Consider the following 19749-nt stretch of genomic DNA (forward strand, 5'->3'; position numbering starts at 1 on the left):
CTCTGACTATTTGCATGGCTTCTATTTTATACATGATCATGAATGCTATATAACATGAAGAGGATAGAAAGTCCAGAAAACTCTCAGTCTTGCTCAGGTTGAATATGAACAGAAACCCCAATAAGTGTGGAAATAACACCTGTGGAGAGGTGTGCCCCTACAGGCCATGACTCAGCATTCAGCACTAGGAGATGTTTCAGTCTTCCCTAAGGATTTTATATTCACCTCTAAGAGGCAAAGAAAGGCAATCTCAATGTCAATCTCAAATTCAACTTTGCATTCTAGCCAAAATCATAATATTGAATTCAGATACTCTTATCTGAATAGATTGTATACTTGATGAATTTTTGCTCCTGAATGATACCATTAGAGGTTTTAATTAAGGAGTTTAGTATCACTTCAGTACCAAATTATGCCCCTGTCTTGCACAGGGAGTAAAGGAGAGTGAATTTTTCTTCTTTGCTATGCACTTTGCATAGAAAGAAGGATAAATGGAATTACCTTTACCAAGGGAGTACAGTAGCTATTCTCTCCCTGCATTCCATACACAAACTAGAACAGTAAGAGGTGCAGTCTGCTTCTCTCTGGCTCCTTTCTGAGAGTGGGGAAACAATGCAATATTTTATCGACCTATTTTCCTTTATGAGATCTCTCATGGGAAGACGGCAGCCCTGCACATACATACAAAGCTCAATAATCTGTGTCAGTCCTGAGCTCCTAGGTTGCTACACTTCATGTTCCCTTCCCTACCAAAAGAATTAGCAATGGAAAAGCACCACCAAGTCGTGTGCTTAGGCACAGCAAAATGAAAAAGCTTAATTAGCTCCTACAGGCAGTATAATGAAAATGTGGGAACAAATCTGTGTTGCAGAAGGTAGATTGAGAGGCTGGTGTGCAGGATCCAGCCATCTGTAGGCAACATAAATTCAAATTGGTGTTTTGACCAACCCTGGCTGCAAGTGACAGTAAGGGTACCCATGTGTTAGGCTAACTGAGGCTAAGTCAGCATTTCTTCTGCAAATATTTACTGTATTTTAAAAGCATGGTGGTTGCAGCTGTCTGGGTTAAAACCTCAGATACAGGTCCTGGCACAAAAGCTCATCCTCTGTAAAAAAGAACCCCCCAGTTATTGTGGGACTAGGAGGAGCATCTCTTTGACTTTACTGAGGAGATGGGCCCCTCCTCAGAACATGGTGGTGTAACCTCTGTCTGATGCCCTCTTTTGGGGTGGAGGAAATACAGTAGTAAAAGGCAAAAGTAGCACAGAGGCAGGGACTAATTTTTGGTTTTTTTCTACCCTTATCATTGTGAACTTGCATAAAATAATTCAAGTATATTACAGTAAAACTTCTGAAAAGTTCTGGAAAGAGACTAAGTCTGTTTGCTCAGATTAAACTTCCTAAGAGGAATCAATTTTAGCAATAAAGTCACAGACAATGACTATATGGAGGTAACGTGGATTTACATGGTGACCACCAATCTGTTCATATGGAAAGAAACTAAAAAGCAAAACACAAAAATAATACCTCCTCCAAGGTAGACATCCCCAGATATGCTAAAATTGCCAGCACATTTCTTGAGATCATGGTAAGTACTACAAATATAGAATTTATTATTTTGTAGCAATTATTATTAAAATAATTGCTACCATTGTCTTCTTTATTTGCTTCCTGGATTTTTATATTTTCAACCTTGCTCCTCAGCCACAATGACACAAAACTTCTTTTTTGATCTTAAAGTTGAGATTTTCAGGTAATCACTTCATTATGATAGTGGAGGTCTCAAAAAACCAACTCAATAGAACAAGTTATAAAGTAGAATAATGAAAGTTAATAATAAAAGAGACTGAATTTGATAATGAGTTTGGACATTTCAAAGCATGCAAACCAAGACCAGTACACCCTGCCCTCCGCCTCCAATTTCTCCAGTGTTTAAATGATTTTTCAATAATTTTGAGTTGGTAGAAAGTAGAGACCCCAAGCAATTAATTCAAGATGTTCTCAAACAAACCAGAGTTACTTTATGCTATGGAAACTGAGACATATCTCAGTCCTATTTATGCTGATTTGTTGAGTTATTTTAATCATAATTTACACACTTCCTTACTTGTTAACTTTAGTTCACACTTCAGAATTTGAAGTTGGCTTTTAGATCTGCGGTTAGTACAATGATTTGGAAGTCACTGATAATTACATGGTAGAACTAACCCTGAAAAGGATATTTTGCATAGAATCTTTTGTCTGAAGTTTATGTTCTTGATAGCATTGAATATGGTGTGAACAAAGGAAGGAAAACATGGAGGGAGAAGTTAGTACACTTAGGAAAGTTTCAAGGAAGAAGCTGAAAGTAAAATACTGCATGAAAAGTGAGCTTCAGACTCAGAAATAATATACAGATAATTACCTTTAATACATATATTGTCTATATTTTGATGCCTAAAAGAAAATTCAAGGAGAAAAAAAACTCTGACGCAAATTAGTTTTGAAGGTGAGATAAGGGAAGGGTTTTAATTTGTGCCTAGGCATAAGATTACAAGACGTGCGTGCCCCCATGTCTCAGATGTTATGATTTATGATGCTGTTTGTCCAATCCGAGGTTTTCCCACCCTGTGGCTTTTGCCCTGAACCACCCTCAGTCACGTCCCTTGGGAATGGGGGTTGGGGTCTCTAAGACCACCTCTTCATCAGTCTTCATCTTCTTCGAGGTACAGGGGGCATATATTCACCCAGTTCTTGACTGTACTTTTGCGGTTTAGGCCAAGGTACAAGCATTCTCCAAATAGAACAGGCCTATCTTAAAGAGAGACTAAATGTTTCTACTGGAATTCGGGGGGTAGAATTGATATGAGGAGCATGGAATGGGGTGATAGGGTTGAAAATCTATGTTGCTTCTGTGCTAAGGGTAAGGGAATAAGGGCTGCTGCTTCTAAATCTACTTCTGCTATATAACTACTTATCATCATCATCATCATCATCACTTATAATGCCTATAAAAATTAAGAAAAAACAAAAAACCAGATGGACCTCAAGGCATCATTTTATAAAAAAAAGAATGATTTTTTTTACAATATGTCACATTTAAAAATAATTTTTTAGAATGATGAATTATTTTAATATAGAGAACATATAACTATTTAAGTGGCTATGACACTAGTAAGACAATAGCTGTAATATGCAAATCAGTGTAGTGATCTATAATTCAGCTAAAAATGTGAATTTTTTCTATTTTATAAATTTGATTATTTCTGTTACCAAAGTATCACAATTTTTTTTTATTCTAAAAGAAACTATCAATTATTTTTTCATGGGCTTTGACAGATGATACAGATGATATTTGGAAGGGTTTCTGACTGGAAGATCAGTGAAAATAAATTAATAAATCAGCTACCTTTTAATACAACATTTAACTCCCACATGTATTTTAGCATAACTTTTGCTTAGTTAATAAAGGCAAAACATACTTCTTAGTACTTTTTTAGAAAGAAAATTTCCATGACTGCTGACTTGATTGACTAAAATTAACTTATTCTAAGCTTAGGTATAGTAAACAGCCATAATTTTGAAATTTACGCTCAACATAATCTCATAAATTATAATGTATGATAATTGGTAATTGATTATATCAATATCCGTGAAAATATACAGATTTCTACTTACCCAACGGACAGGAAAGGCTCCTTTGATTCAAGTCTGTCAAGTAAATAACAAGTTTTAAATATATATTTTTTGTACTTCAGAAAAATTATACAATAAATCTAAAACAGCCACTCTCAGTATCAAGTTTACTTGATGACGCAATTTAGCAGCAATAGAAGGGGTTGATCCATTATACTAGGAGTTTAACTCAGAAAAAATCCCATTAACCTAACTGAATTTTGGCTTAGAAAACAATTATTTACAAAGTAGCACTTTTAGGCCCTTTAAATTTCACAGATTCAAATGACTTGTGTAGATATTTACGTGGAATGGCTAAAGTGAACAAGAAATACTTTGTCCTTTTTATTGCGCTTTTCATGTAAAATGTTAGTTTGGGGTTTTTTAACTTTAAACACCTTTTTTATTCTTTTTTTTTTTTTTTTTGCTTACCAGCATCCTATGCTCATATGACATGGTCACTTCATGATTATGAGAACTTCTGGCACATTGGCCTGAATCAGCACTGTGTGGAGATGGATGTCACCGGTTTGGTAGATCCAAAGTCATGCCCAGTTCTAAAACCAGTTGATAAAAGTGTTCCCCAACTCCCTGCTGTTGCTGTTGTTGCTGTGAGGAGATGCACCACCTGCACACTGGCAGGAGCTTCTTCTATTACTACTTTCCACCCAACCAAGATAGATGGAAGAGTCCTCATCTATGTTATCAGACAGTATTTCTGCTGTAGTACGTACAACTGGCTGCCCTTAATTTTTTATTGTGTTCTCGCTGCGCCAAATTTACTAATATCAGCTGCTTTATGGGACCATTAGTATGTGATTTTAGGATCCTTCATAAACATATTTAAAGCATATTTAAAGTTCAGTAATTTTGAGTGGTTACATGACATGCAAAAGTGTTCTGTTGTGATAATTTCCACTGAGAGTACTGTGTCAGGAGGAAGAGCAAATAACCCCCCTCAGGTCATTAATGTCTCTTTGTAGCCTTTAAGAAAACTATAGCATATCTAGAACAGAATATTTAATTTATGAATCTGAAACAAATTCAAATGCACAACAAAATAACTGAAATAAAATTGTAAATAGGACTAATTGTAAGGTAAAGGTACTATAAATAATAAATGTTTTTAGAAAGAAAACTTTCCTGAAACTATGTAGAAAAACCAAGTTCATTGGCAATTATTATTCAGCAAAGGTCTTGTCCAAAAAACTCACAAACCAATAGACCAGATTAGTTATTGCCATTATCTAAAAGCCAAAATATATTGAAAACACAGTAACTTCTCTGTCATCCTAATGACTATAGTTCACCTTTCTTTTTCTTTCTGGGGTTGAGATCCACATGGAACTAATAGAATATAAGAGGGAAACACTGATGGCTCTGCATATACCTAGAAGTACAGTAGAAACCCAAAGCTGCATATCCTTGTGGTCACAGGGATGCTTATCCAGGGCAGTCCCAAGAAAATGTTGAGCTTGGCATTCTTTGTGTTTAGGCAGTGCTGCCAGAGAGCAATAAAGTGACAGGGCCCTTCAAGTGGGGGTTTCATCCTTCTGCTGCAGCCTCTGTGCACAAGTGTTATTGTTTTGTTTTCTGGGTTTGTGCTTAATGAAATGAACCAGAGATGGGAAGCACTCAGTGTTTGGCTGGAGATATTAACTATGAGCAAGATGAGCAAAGAATGAAAGCCTCAGAACATACTTATATACTTCATAATACAAAAATTTTATAATGAAGAGAAACCTGGCACTATCCTGATGGAGGACATTCTGGAGGATTTTACTGGCAAACAAAAAGTCTGTGATAGAATGCCCTGTGGACAAAATACTGCAATTAAAAATCTATCTGAAATCCATTTTCAAGATGGAATTCAATTTGATTTAATGAGTGCTGCCCTAGGTTTGACCTCTCTCTAGTATATTTGACTAAATGGTTTTAGATAATTTGCTGCATTACTTTTAATTAGTTCAAGTGTTCCTCATAGTAAAGAAATACAATTATCTGTTGGCCTTTTATTTGGTAATGCAGTATATGGCAAATTAATATCAAGGTTTTAAAACTGCAACACATTATAAAATAACATCCCATATCATCTTTACTGGTGACATTTATCAATACATATAATAGGTCTTTTACAGATTCACAGAATATGCTGAATTAGAAGGGACCCACAAGGATCTTCAAGTCCAACCCTTAGCCCTGCACAGGAGTCACAGCATGAGCCTGAGAGTATCAACCTAATGTGCACTGAATTCTCCGGAGTTCTGAGGAATTCTTGCATAATTAAATATGATATTGCATAAATAGTAATCCTGATAAGTTTTGAGAATGGATCTCATACACCTCCAGGAAAAATCTTAAAACAGAAACTGCCTTTTTTGCAAAAATGTATTGAGTGCACAAAAAATACTAGGTTCGACAGTAAACAAAGGGAATCGTGTTTTAATTGTACAGGAATGGGAGTGAAGCAGAAGAGATTGAGATTTTTTCTTTCTTTCCTGGAATAGAGTTCCTATCAGAAAATTTCGGTTTGTCAGTATGTCAAGGCAATATATCAGTTTGGATAGGAAGGAGGAAGGCTAATCGGTAGCATGACTGGGACATGGCAGACCGAGTTTGTGTTTCCCTTTGATTCTGAGCTAAGATTTTCTGAAAGGTCTGACTTTCTTATCTACATATAATAGATAAGTTTTGCAGGAGGAAAAAGAATGTTTACACTATGTGAATTCCTCAATTAAAATCAATCATTGTAAACTGAACAGGCATAGGCAATCAATTTATACGCATTGATATGTTACAGTACTGTCACACTCTGTGACAGTTTAAAATAAGGGCTCTAGAAAATTCCCATTTAGTATTATAACCCTTGCAACCTTGTCTTGGAGAGATACTTTACAAGATCTGATTAACCCGATTGTGCATTTTGTTATTTTCTTTGCTGCTAAGTTTGCTTATATTAATGCCAATTATCAAAAATCCCATCTTTGACTGAACATCCAGATATAGACAAATTTTTCAAGGTTTGCAGACAAATATACAAGGAAACGTGCCTAGACTAAGGGCATGTGAATTCCTCTTTGACTTTTAAACAAATCATTTAGGGACAAGAAGGTCCAAAAGTAAAATCTGTTGTCTTCGAATTATTGTCCTATTAAGATTACAGGCAAGATGTTTCTTCACATCTGAGGCCTGAGACAGGATACATAAGTCCATATAATTTATTGTTAAAGAATCGTCACCTCTCCTTCCCAAAACTATTTACAGGACAAAGTGGATAACATTTCTAACAATATCAATGCTGTACACAAGCAAATAGATTTTAGCCAAGTATTCTCCAAGACAATTCATTATGCATCAATATATTCCTATTGATTCATGATCATTCATGACTTTCATGATCCTCTTGTGTTGGTCACATAATTTCATCTCTAAGGACTTAGCAAGAAAAACATGTGGAATTTAGGGCATTTGTTAGGATTCTTATTCTAACTTGTTGATATAACAAAACTGTCTGCCCTGAATCAGGGAAAGTAATGGCCAGGAGCCCAATTTTTTTTTTTTGGTGATTCACCATTTTGAGTAAAAATCGTCATAACAGAATTCCCAAGGAAGATTACGGAAGTTGTTGTCGACATCACACATTTTCTGTTTGACTATAAAACAAATGAATAGTGAGAGTAGTTTTCAAGGGGATTGGAAGCATTTTCATTTAAGACATATAGGAAACTCAGGCCACCTAAAAAATATTTTGGACTTCAGGAAAGTGTAAATATGTATTTTGACTGACTTATGTGGCAGACTTATTTACCTGACAGTTATGTCTGTCTTTTTGTGCTGTACAGCTTTAGGAATCAAAGCTTTAGCAGGAACCACATATTTAGCAGAAATATGTGTAGTCGAATATTCAGACTTATGGTTCACCCTGTTTACCAAGGAATGAAATTTTTAAATTACAAGAACAACTCGAGAGACCTTTTGAAGGAATATGAAGCAGTTTGCAATTTAGAATAATCAAACAAGGTTGCATTTTGAGTTCATGGTTTGAAGCGATCAGAAAACATCTTTCTTCAGAAACTTTTAAGTAGCATTACTCACATATCGTCATGTAATTTCTTTCTTTTTAAAGCATGTGCATTATAACTTTTGCTAACTCCAAATATTTTATACAATGCAAGCAAGCCTAACAAAATCATGCCTTTAATTTACAGAAGAAATATTATTTCATGTAACTTCCACTATCTATTTATTCTGAAATAACAATTGCTTGTGTACACTAGGTTATCCTTCCTTCCTGGTTTCTGTGACTTAAATAGTTTCAATTCAAGATAATTTTTCTGGACACTGTCAGTAACCATTGTTTGATAGAATTAAAAAATAAGCCCATTTTGTCTTCTGAAGCTTCCATAAATATCTTTATAAATGTTGGCAAGTTTTATTAAGAAACACCATCATATTCTGGAATAAATAAATGGTAAACCAACTGTATAGAAGATCTAATTTGTTAGAAGTGTCTCAGAAGTAGAAGGAATGGAAGAATAATTTACAGGTTTATGTTAACTTTTACAATTGTTCCTAATAAATTTAATAAGTTCCACTTCCAGCTGGTGGTTTACGTTGATGACTCTGACTAGAAAAACAACAAATTGTTTTCATGACTATCATGTAATATAAAATCCTGTATATATATTTTTTGCAGTTCCCTGGAAGCTAAGTACTTCTCTTATTTATTGAAACATAAAAATTCTAGCACAAAATAAAATGCATCACTCAAACCATGGATGGAAACAAAGTATCATAAACTCGAAATGCCAGTTCTCAGTGCAAACTTACTCCTTTGACATGATAACTGACTTAGTAGAGAAAAGATGAGGCAGATAATAGGCAAGAATTAATATGATTTTTAAAGATTTTTATATTGCCTTATATTGGAGTCTCATAATCAAACTGGGAAAATATGATATAACCCCAACATGGCCATGCACAAAGAATTTCACCAATGGGAAAGAGGGACATGTTAAGTAATACGAACACTCAGCACTATATTTAGTTTTGGTTTGCAGAAATGATTTCAACAACAACAACAAAAAAAGAGACTGTGTGTAAAATAGTTCACAAAAAGCTATTCTTAACCAGATCAGTGAACAGAGCTAAAATCTGAAATTTGTTTGATAAACTGGAGAATTAGTCTGAAGTCAGTGTAATTAAATTTAAAAGAGAAAAGCAGAGTGAGAATTTGAGAACAAGAACTATTTTATACATCTATGGAATGAAGGATAACTGGCTGGGTATTGCAAAGAAAAGTTTTAAGAGAGGAAGAACTGAGTAACAGAATGCTAGTTATGGGGACATATTAAAACATGTTCCCTCAGAACTGATCAAGAAGGGTCCTTAAATCATCACATGCTTTAGCTCTTCTACTTTCAGATCATAGTTAATCAAAGTTCACAACTGGAATATATAAGTTCACTAAAACTAAATGTTACTGATTACTGAAGAATTTATTCAGTAAGGAAGCTACTACACTAGTAAACACTCTGGGGATAAACAGTGTTTTACTCAAAAAAGATTATCCCTTTGGCTATTAGACTCTCTATATGCAGATCTATACATAATCCTTAATAGATGTATAATATATATTTAATCCCTTATGAAAGTATCACAACACATTAAGCATTTTGACTGACAAAAAATTACACATTTTTTTCTCATATTCTATGATTTCTTTCAAGGTTAATTATTTAACATTGAGAATAACTTAGAACACTTCTTGAAGCATCAGGTTTTCCCCAGATCCATGAGGAAAAAGTTGAAGAACTTAACTTTCCAAGATATCTGTAGGTTATGTGGATCTTACAAAACCTAATTTCTGGCGATGGAGAAAACTGAAATTATGGTTGATCCCCATGAGATAGCATGGTTTGAGCATTTTCTGTCTAGGAGTGCTTCTGCTTACCCTTGGGTTTGATTTGCACTTACGCACTCTGCATTTAATATGCTGAAAAATGGAGCTGCCTTTACTCTTTTAAGTGTTTTAAAGTGAAAAGAATAGGAATATTTGGCTCAGCATACATATATCACATGATTTTTAAGCATTTCAAATGTCCGGACAACAAAAACATATGTGCAAAAATACCAAGTCATTTAATTTAATTTAATTTAATTTAACTTTATTTTTTAAAAAACTTGCGAAAAGCAATGACTACTGATGCAATGCATTTTATTTAGCCAGTTCCACTTAGCACCTAAACCCATGATTTGGTAGTGTCACAGCACTCTGTGCAGGAAAAGGTTTTGAGGAAACACTTAGCACAGGATGCTGTCGGCAACACCTGATGTCAAGCTGCCTAACCCAGCATGCTGGAACTGTGCTCTGAAAACCTGATGCAATACTATGGGGGTTTTCAAAGTCAGCCCTAGGTAAAACAAGGTTTGTCCCTTTTAATTTCTTCTGCCTTAGTCTATAACATGATTTTTTTACAAATGTGCATAGCATATAACCAAATTTAACTAATTTCCTAGCAAAATCTATATCTTACATAATTTGTAAACTTGAACATCTTGACATAATCACAAGTTTCAGAGGCTTCTAGGATTTATTAGCCTATGTGTTGTCAGGAGAGAGAATCTTTTAGCCATCAGTTAGCAAAATGCAACTAATAATCTGTTCAGAATTATCTCTAAAATTTGACTGTTGAAAAATTGAATAAAAGGTAGCTTTCAATGCAGGGAGAAAGTGCTTTAGAGACTGCCTCTTCCCTATACTGATTTTCATAACAGCAAGAGGTTAGGATGAGACATAAATCAACATATGCAAAAGTTAGTTTGATATACCAGTACAAATGTCCTTTGTCATATTGGATACTGAAAGCACTGCCATTATAACACATGGGATGGAAGGGTTTCTGGATTGTGGTAGGAAAGGGTGGCATGGAGAAGAATTGTAAAGGAAGTCGTTTCCAGTAACACTCATTAATGGGTGGCCTAAATTTTAGGCAGCAAGAAGAGAGAAAAACATAAAAATTCTAAGTCATTTAAAGGCTGCATAATAATATATTATTTCAGAGAGATAGAACTAAAAAATAGTAACACATCCATCTAATAAAGTTGCAGTAGCTCATTATACTTTCTACCTGACTTTACTGTATTTTTCTTTATGAATCCAATAATTGCAAAGATAATATAAACAGTGGCATGGATTCTCATAGCTGACATAAATCCTGGTAGTATGTCTGAGGAAAACTAAGTTGTGACTTGGAGAGATTCATTCAGACTCTACATATGAACACCTTCTTAGATAGTTATGGATTGCAGTTTCTTCCCACGCCACCCAAGAGAAGTCTCATGTTGCCAAAGTGATAAGCTAAACTGTATTTAACCCATACACCACATGTATGTGATGTTTCCAGCCATGAAGAAATTCATGCTCAGATTCAAAATGAGATTCTTGTGAGAATCAAGAATAGGAATTCATTTTCCTTCAGGAAAGAACACTTAACTCTGATCCCCTTCCCAAACTGAAAACATGCTCAATTTGATACCTTTGTTCAAGCAAGTAAAGGAAACAAACCCTGGAGAATGAAAGTAACAAAAAATAGTGTAGCACTTAGTGTGCTTTAGAGTTCTTTTCCTCACAGCTTTAATCATTCTTTGCATGAAGCTGATATCACCTGACTCTCTTCTGCTCTAAATCAGAGTAAGAACATTCAGGTCAATATGTACTGATCTAAAAACATTTAGAATGAGTTCATCAGGGTGGGCTGAACAAAACAGTGTTGACTGATCTAATGCACACAATCAATACTACTTCACTGAGTGGCTATTTGCAGTCACAAATAGATGAAGGTTAATGCAGGCGTTGCCTTTGAGGATCCCAAGGGTAGAGGCTTAATATCCTCTTTCCCTCGATGACACTACACTTAAAAGCAGTTACAGGAGGGGCAATGTAAGATTCATGTTTATCATGCTGTTTCCTAGAATAATCTCATTCGTGCAAGACTGAGAAATGCCACACAACTTTTATGCCAGTAGATATTAGAAATTTCTCATTTCTTAGGACTCATAATAAATTACATATGTTTATGTGATTTGTCACTTTTCAATAAAATAGCCAATGCTTTTGCAAGAAGTTTTTGGAATACCAACAACATAATCTACCAAAAAGGCATGCAATTTGTAACTTATTCTTTGAAAAATAAAATTACATTTGACATTATGCATCAACAGCACTATCTAAGTATCAGTCCTGGCAGGCTGAATAACATATTTTCAGATAGTATGCTCCAAGACTAACAGGATTCACCAAGAAATAAACTTGCAGAGTAATTTAATTGTTAATAATTCACTGCATATCAATATATTGCTATTATCCCTCTGTGTCGCACACAGCCTTCTATGCTATTTGTAATATTACTTAATAATCCATTTTCTTTTAAATTAAGTATACTTTAAATTACTTCTTCTGCTATTATTCATGAGAGTTTAAAATATATAACAAGTTACAGTCTTTCATTTATCCAGCCTTACTTATTTATTCACAGACTACTAAATCTATAACCCAGCATCATATTTCTATTGCTCTTTGTAAGCCACCTAAACAGTGCCCTTGCAGTACTGAATTACTGCCTGTTACATTATGTGAGAAGCAATGCCTAATTGCAAATACACTAAGTGGTTCTCTGAAGCACAGCTTTCTCCTGCATCTCTGATTACTGCAACCATTAAGGGTTTACTAAATTCCCAAAAATGAAGAATTTATGAACTGTTTATTTGTGTTGTCAGGACAGGCTCTTCTCTATCCTGTGTCATAAACCCTGTGTCCTTATTTTTAAGACTTAATTAGACAGTTTCCAAAGAGCAGTGCCTGCAAATCTGGATACTATTTCCATGATGCCTGTTTCACTAAAACTCAAATGTAGAAAATATACCATGATGTCTGTTTCTGAAGGTTGTTAATATGTTGAAGGTACTATCCTTTCTCTTTTTAGCCCAACTGAAATACAGCAGAATACCTACAGAAGACATCATCTTCATACAAATGACAAGATCCTGAATCCCAATTCTGTTTCTTAAATAAAATTCAAGAAGCCATACAGTAATAAAGGGTAGAAATTTCACATGTAATAAGCGATAGGAACAGGGCTTAGGCTGTCAAGATTTAAAGTGAATGCATGACTAAAAGTACAATTTCTGTTTGCCTGCAGGGAAACCCATCAATTCTCTGTATCTGTTAGGAATTTACTTTTTGATTTATATGCCAAAGTTTTTTTCATTTGTATTAGTAGCATAAATTCTTGTATAAGAAAGGAATCATAGTAATTTCAATGTGATCAGAAGGTTGTGAATATGTTTTCTGTTCCCCTGTGGTACAAACAGTGATTAAAAATCATGAAAAAAATAAGATAGATTTACAGCCAGCTACTTCAGCTATAGTATATTGCCTCAGGTTTCATAGCAGATGAAAAAAGTAAGAAAGAAAATTAAACACCAAGAAAAAAGAAGAAGCAATAATAAGAGAACAGACTATTCTGCAAATTTGCTAATCTCTGGTTTTGAGTGTGATTATGGAGTCTTGGATTTTGTGGAAGAAAACATCAGTCATATGATACTATATATCACCTTCTGCAAGAGGAAAAGTACTGAGCTAGGAAAAGGGATGCAGCTCTTGTGCAGATGTGTGTAAGCTGGTATCACTGGCTTCCTTTTAACAAACTAAAAAAAAGCCCTGAGTAAAGGCTATGTAAGTCTAAGTAGTAACTTGTGGGGAGTTTGTAACAAAGGCATGGCTCCAAGTCAAGACCATAGTTTAAAAACTCTCGTGAAGGTGAATAAAAACAAACATAAGAAAAATGTAAGGTTTAGCATAAAGTGACAATCTGACAAGGAAAACCTGCCCTAGTCACTAGAGATACCTTCTAAAAGGGAACTAGCAGTATTTTTAAAATAATGAAGGGCAAGATTTAAAAAAAAATGCTGCACATTCATGGTCTGGATCATATGAGAGGTTCTGCCAGCCCCTCTAAGTAAATGGATTTTTTCAACATCTGTGTGACCAAATTGATTGCAATTACATCAACATAATTCAGAAATGCAGACCTGCATGTGCTGCCTTCCTTCATGAGATATTTTTTTCTTATTCCTGAGATATTAGTTATTTGACATGGGGCTTTTTCCTTGAAAGAAAATAAGTAAGCAAACAAAAAATAAAGTGATTCAGAGCAAACTGAATCACTGGATCTGCTGTAGCTTGGTATTTGTACCATTTAAGATTTTTAATATAATTGAGAATGCTACTTAAGTTCTCAACCCAGGAAAATTTTCACTGTTTTTTGGGAAGTTTAAGTGAGAATTTCAGACTAAATTATTATTATTATGTACAGTAATGACTGCTTCAAATGTGGTAACTAGGAACATTTTTTGATGAAATTAATGTAAATGATATCCTACCAGAGTTAAAATTATCTCCATTTAAATATGCCTGGGAATGTGTTTTTTTTTTTTTATGGAAGCTAAATCTTTTGTCAGGGGAAGAGGTGCACAGCAACGCTCAGATTCATTTCATTGAACTGAAATGAAATAGCTTTTTTTTCATGAAAAAATGTAATCAAAAGCATCAGGAAGATAAATTTCTGTAAAAAAAGGAAACACTTTGATTAAAAAGAAATATCACACTATGTGTGATCTCAATATGACATAGCAATTGAAAGATTATGTTCCATGCCTATGTTCCATAGGCATAAATAATTTTTTTCATTCAGTATGTAGAATAAAGTAGGAGTCATAATCACAATTTAATGCAAAAGTAAAGCATCAGAAAATACTTTATCAGATTTATTTTCTCTTTTCTGGACTGTGTCTTCAGGCTTTTGTAGGTTGGTGATAGTAACGGACACACAAATTCATTAAGAAAATGAAAGAATAAAGAAAAATGTTGTTGGAAATCTAGGACAATATTCAACCAAGAAAGATCCTTATGCCTGCAGTTATTTTTGTTATATGCCAGTAGGTTTAAGCATAAAAGACTCTCAGTGGCACACTACCACAGCAATTATGCAAAATACTGGAGTATTCAAATAGAATAGTAATGCTTGTTTGGCATAGAACTTGTTGAGATTATGTTAATGCTTTCAGTGGGAAGACTGATCTCAAGAAGACTCCTACAACAGAAGACACAATCAAGTTGACCATCACTGTCCTTTTCATCCTTTCTTCTGAAATGAAGGATGCCCAGGAGTGCTCAGAAAAACAACTCAAAATAAAGGATGGCTCTGCAGACTAAGAGGCAAACCAAACCATACCAAACTTTATAAACAATATCTTGCAATAAAGGTAAGAAGCAGAGATCAAGGAGTGAAAGACTGTAAACAATTCTTTCAGCCTCTGTGGTAAGATAAAACCAAAGGAAATGCAAGATGTGCAACATAATTCAATCAGTTTTGTGATGGAGATTATAAAAAAAAAATGTACTGAGGAAATTGATAAAATATTTGTGCCAAAGAAAAATAAACTTGATATAAAAAATAATCATGCCATGTAAATAAAAGAACATCTCTTTCCAGAATACTAATATTAGGCATTTAAATAAAATAATGTCTTCCAGAGGCCATGAAACATGAAATTGTAAAGTAAAAGCTGCTTAATATAGCTAATTAGTAGCATGTTAAATCGAGTGTACTAATACACATTTCAATTGAATTACATGGAGAAGTTATTGGTAATGGGAAATGACTGTGCTATCTAATACTGCTCAAGGAGTGTTGAACTGTTTGCCTGAAATTTCAGAGACCAGCTTGGAAAAAACTTGTCCTCGTGGGAAGTCTTCAGAGGGTCACCATATGCTATAGCTGGGCAGTGCTGTGGGAACTCAACCACCACCAGGTGTTTTCCAGCCAGCCAAGGCAACATGGTGAGAGGTGATTTCACTCAATTTTTCCTGGCTTTGTTAATCTATTCGCTAAATCCATCCTGCTAATTGTCTCTATCCAGGATGTGCCTCAGCAGCATGGATCTCAGGCTAGGCAGCACTACGCCCAGCCAGCAGTAGGAATACAGGGAGGGGTGGGGCTTAAGTAACTCCTCATTGAGCCTTCAAGATGTGGCACTGGGTTATGGCCAGTTCTGCTTACTGTGGCCTAAGGAAACTTGGAGTTTGACAGGGGTGAAAATAATCCACATGGGGAGGGTTCATCTTAGCTAAATCAGTCTTGGAAATATTTATAGGTTAACTACAACATTAAACTCTATAGAGGAAAGACAGTGACTAGATAGCCTGGCAGTGCCCAGTAACTTGCCTTTTCAGTTTTCTTTCAAATCCTGGTCCCTTCTTTCCTATGTTATACAAATATCAGTTCACTCCTGTGGATTTTTCTTTGGTAAACTAACTAGTTTTCCCAGAAAGCAGACATGTAAGTGATCTGGGACAGTTTGCTCCCAGTTGTATCAGTACCACTACAATATTTTTGCTTCTCCATGCTGTCTTCAGCACCACATCATGCAGCAGGGTCTGCAAAAGCTGTGCTCATTTTCATGCCTCTAAAAATCAGACCATCCTGCTAGCCTGTAGCACAGTGCTTTTGTTATTTCCAAAGACTCAAAAATAGATGCCCCCATCATCCTTCTCAAATCCTCTCAGCCTTGTTACTGCTAGAGGGGTGCCAGAGAAGACTTTTAGCCAACTCCCCCATACGGACAGCCATACAGAAAGGACATGCCACATGTCCTGAGGGAAGGCAAGACACAGGCAGTGTGTGCATGGGGGCTCTGCTCCACCTGTCCTGGGGCTTGGAGCAACTGGGAATGCAGCCATTAGCAACCTTCAGAATGAGGAACCATAAGAGCCTTATCCTATTTTACCAACCATAGCAAAGGCCTCCAAAATGGAGCAAAAGCTTTCAGGCATGTGTTTAACACCTCATATAACATGGTGGTGGACTGAAACAAACAACAAATAGTTAAAACATTCTTTTATGAAGTAGAGAAACAGAATACCATTCCATCAGAGTATTTGCACTTGAATCTACTTTGGTATGTTGGAGCATAAACACAGAGGAAAAAAAAACAACCAGTAAAAGGGCTTTCATATGCTGACACAGAGTTGCTTTAACGAAATACTGATCAAAACACCACTAAATTAAAAAGACAAACTGTGATCTTTTATTTTGCCACAATATTGCTCCTAAAGAGTGCTTTAACACATTTGTGTCAGCACCTCTAATCTTCACCTTGTGTTTCAAAGATATGAAGATCAGCCAGTAAAATTAACTTCTGCTGGAGGCTAGACCCGTATAACAAGATGCAAAACAATTTTAAGATGCAGATTTTTCAGGCATTTGATTTTCTGCAGAATTGCTGGGCTAAAAAAGAAAATTCAGAATGATTTTGAACCTTTTGGGATTAGGTTCACCCCTCACATACTGAACAGCAATGCAAAGTAGGAGGAATGCTGCTGGAGCTCACAGCTGTGTGAGATTTTAACAGATTCCTGAGCACTACCCTAATCACATCTTTAACCGTTCAGTGAGTACACTTAAAATTAATAATGTGTTTAGCAGCTTTCTGAAGCAAAGCTTAAATCTTTCTGTTCTCAAAATATTTTTACGGACTAATCCAAAAATCACACAGATCATAAAACTATAAAGGTTAAAAAAAGGAATGTAGATCCTGAACTGAGATAACACCAAGTATCTTCATAACATTATGGGCAAAAATGGATCTAATGACTTGGACACACAAGCAAATTATGTGGATATAACACATCACAGACAACAGTTGCTCTGTATTAATGACTTATGTGTATATCCAGCTGTAAATGTGATACAGACTTCTTTTCTGAGGTGCAGAGTCCTTTGAACACTTTTGAAGTCTCAGGCACTTCAAAATAAATAAAATCATGAGCCTGTGCAGCAGTCCTGCTTGCTTACCTTAAAACTGTTCTTAAATGTCTCTAAAGTATCATTTAAATATCTGTAACAAAGGAGACTGAACAAATGATAGGTGTTATCCTTAATACTATGCTGTACACAGCCACTGTTTTCCCATTGGATATCTACCTTAAGACAGTTTTTCTAGGCAAATTTCCTGAGCAGGCTTATGAAAACTGCCCACATTGTAAGTGTCAAAACTTGTTTAATTGACTATATAGCAAATCTACAGTTTCCTCTTTATACACTAAATCTGCTATCTTGTCAAAGAAGGAAATTATATTGCTTCAACATAATTTGCTCCTGATTTTTTTACCAATTTATTATCCTCTAAGTGTTGATAAATTGATTGCTAATAATGCGTTCTAGCACATTTCTTGGAATTAAGGCTGGGCTCACCTGATAATTTTCTGGATTGTCTTCTTCTTAAAGATGGGTATAACACCTGCCCATACCCACTGTTTCTTTACCTTACATAACCTCTATAAGCTTCTGAAAACAGTCACTAACAGTCCACACGCAGATTCAGTTAGTCCTTTGAACACACTACAGTGAATCTCATCATAGCATTTCCAATAAATTCATTTAGTCAAACACTGGTTAGCCAATTCTTTTATTGCACACCCTCTGGTTAAAATTGATTTTCTTAAATAGCTGATCAACTAGCCACTTTTGCTGATGTAAAAAAAGCCTTTTCTGTATCACTGCTACCTAATCTCCTTTCCTGCTAACTAACAGCAGTATCAAAAATCAGAGGAAGTTAGTCTAATGACAATCTTTTTGCTACCTTTTATACTGTTATGTGCTTTAGCCTTTCTGACATCTTGTTAGATGACTCTGCTCTTCTTTTCTACTTACTTCCACTCATGGGGTTTTGATTCCACATTTTGTACAATTCCTCTTCACTTTTCAGGGTGTCAAAGAACCTTGATGCTGCCATATTATTCCTTTGTTCAACTTCTTCTGCTTCAGGAGAATTTTCTGCTCTACCTTAAGCACAGTGAATGCAAGTTTTGCTGCACTTCTATTGTCCCTCAAATTTCTTTCCAAGATATCCTACTTACTCGGTGTCCTTTCTGAAATCCATTATCCTATTTCTACTGCTCACAGTCCTTCCTTTTAACAGTGACTATTTTGTAACAACTAAATTTTTAACCAATGTCTTTCTTAGTGCAAATCAAATGTAACGTAACCATTTCCCTCTTAACTTTTTTAGTCTTGGGGGTGGACCCTGCCCAGCAGCTAAGCACCCACATAGTCACTTTCTCACTCCCCTACCACTGTCCCCTACTGGCATTAAGGAGAGAGCAAAAGTGAAAAAATCTCATGGGTTGAGATAATTGTGGTGTAATAAGGGAGGGAAGAAAGGAGGGAAAAAAAAAAACAAACCACAAGTTATGCAAAGGCGATTACTTTTCACCTCCCATAAGCAGTTCATGCAGTTTCCAAGCAACAGCTGCTTTGGAAGGAAAAACCTCACCATTTTTTATTTCAGAGCATGATGTTATATGAGAGAATACCTGTTTGGCCAATTTGTGTCAGCTGTCTCAGATGTATTCCTTTACAACTTCTTGTCTACCTCAAGTCTATTAATTGCAAAGGTAGAATAGGAGAAAGAGAATATCATGAGGCTGTACAAACACTGTTCAGTAACAGCCAGAAGACTGGTGTCTTTTAGTAGCAAATCCAAAACACAGAACCATATGGGATCCTATGAAGAAAGTTGACCCCAGCCCAGTCAGACACAGTACAGTGTTTTGATCTCCTCACAGTGCTAATGGATACTGAAATAATAAAAGTTCTTTACTTACATAGAACTTAGAATCATAACATCTAAACTAAACCTTTCCTCTTTTAGTTGAAAACTGTTCCCCCTTGTCCTATCGCTATATGTGCATGTAAAAAGTTGTTCTCCCTCTTTTTTATAAGCCCCCTCTAAGTACTGGAAGGCCATGATGAGATGTCCCTGGAGTCTTCTCTTCTCCAGTCTGAACAACCCCAGATCTCTCAGCCTGTCTTCGTAGAAGAGGTGCTACAGCCCTGGGATCATCTTTGTGATCCTCCTCTGGACCTGCTTCAACAGGTCCATGACTTTCTTATTCTTAGTACTCCAGAGCAGTACTCAGGACTCCAGGTGAGGTCTTACAAGGTCAGAGTAGAGGGGGAGAATGAAGATGAGG

At 35.6% G+C, this 19749-nt stretch overlaps 1 protein-coding gene across 13 annotated transcripts in view; it reads right to left on the reverse strand.

The window, feature by feature from the left end:
- The window catches only part of RALYL (RALY RNA binding protein like), a 406719-nt gene that overhangs the window by 88076 nt on the left and 298894 nt on the right, over positions 1–19749 (reverse strand). For 11 of the 13 annotated variants that reach the window (XM_064649754.1, XM_064649776.1, XM_064649714.1 and 8 more), the window contains one exon: positions 3657–3689. The exons of the other annotated variants lie outside the window; for them this stretch is intronic. In XM_064649754.1, coding sequence (XP_064505824.1) covers positions 3657–3689 — 33 coding nt within the window. The remainder of the gene's footprint in view (positions 1–3656; positions 3690–19749) is intronic. 13 annotated transcript variants of the gene reach the window in all.

Source organism: Pseudopipra pipra, chromosome 1 (assembly GCF_036250125.1).
Source record: "Pseudopipra pipra isolate bDixPip1 chromosome 1, bDixPip1.hap1, whole genome shotgun sequence".
Lineage (NCBI taxonomy): Eukaryota > Metazoa > Chordata > Aves > Passeriformes > Pipridae > Pseudopipra > Pseudopipra pipra.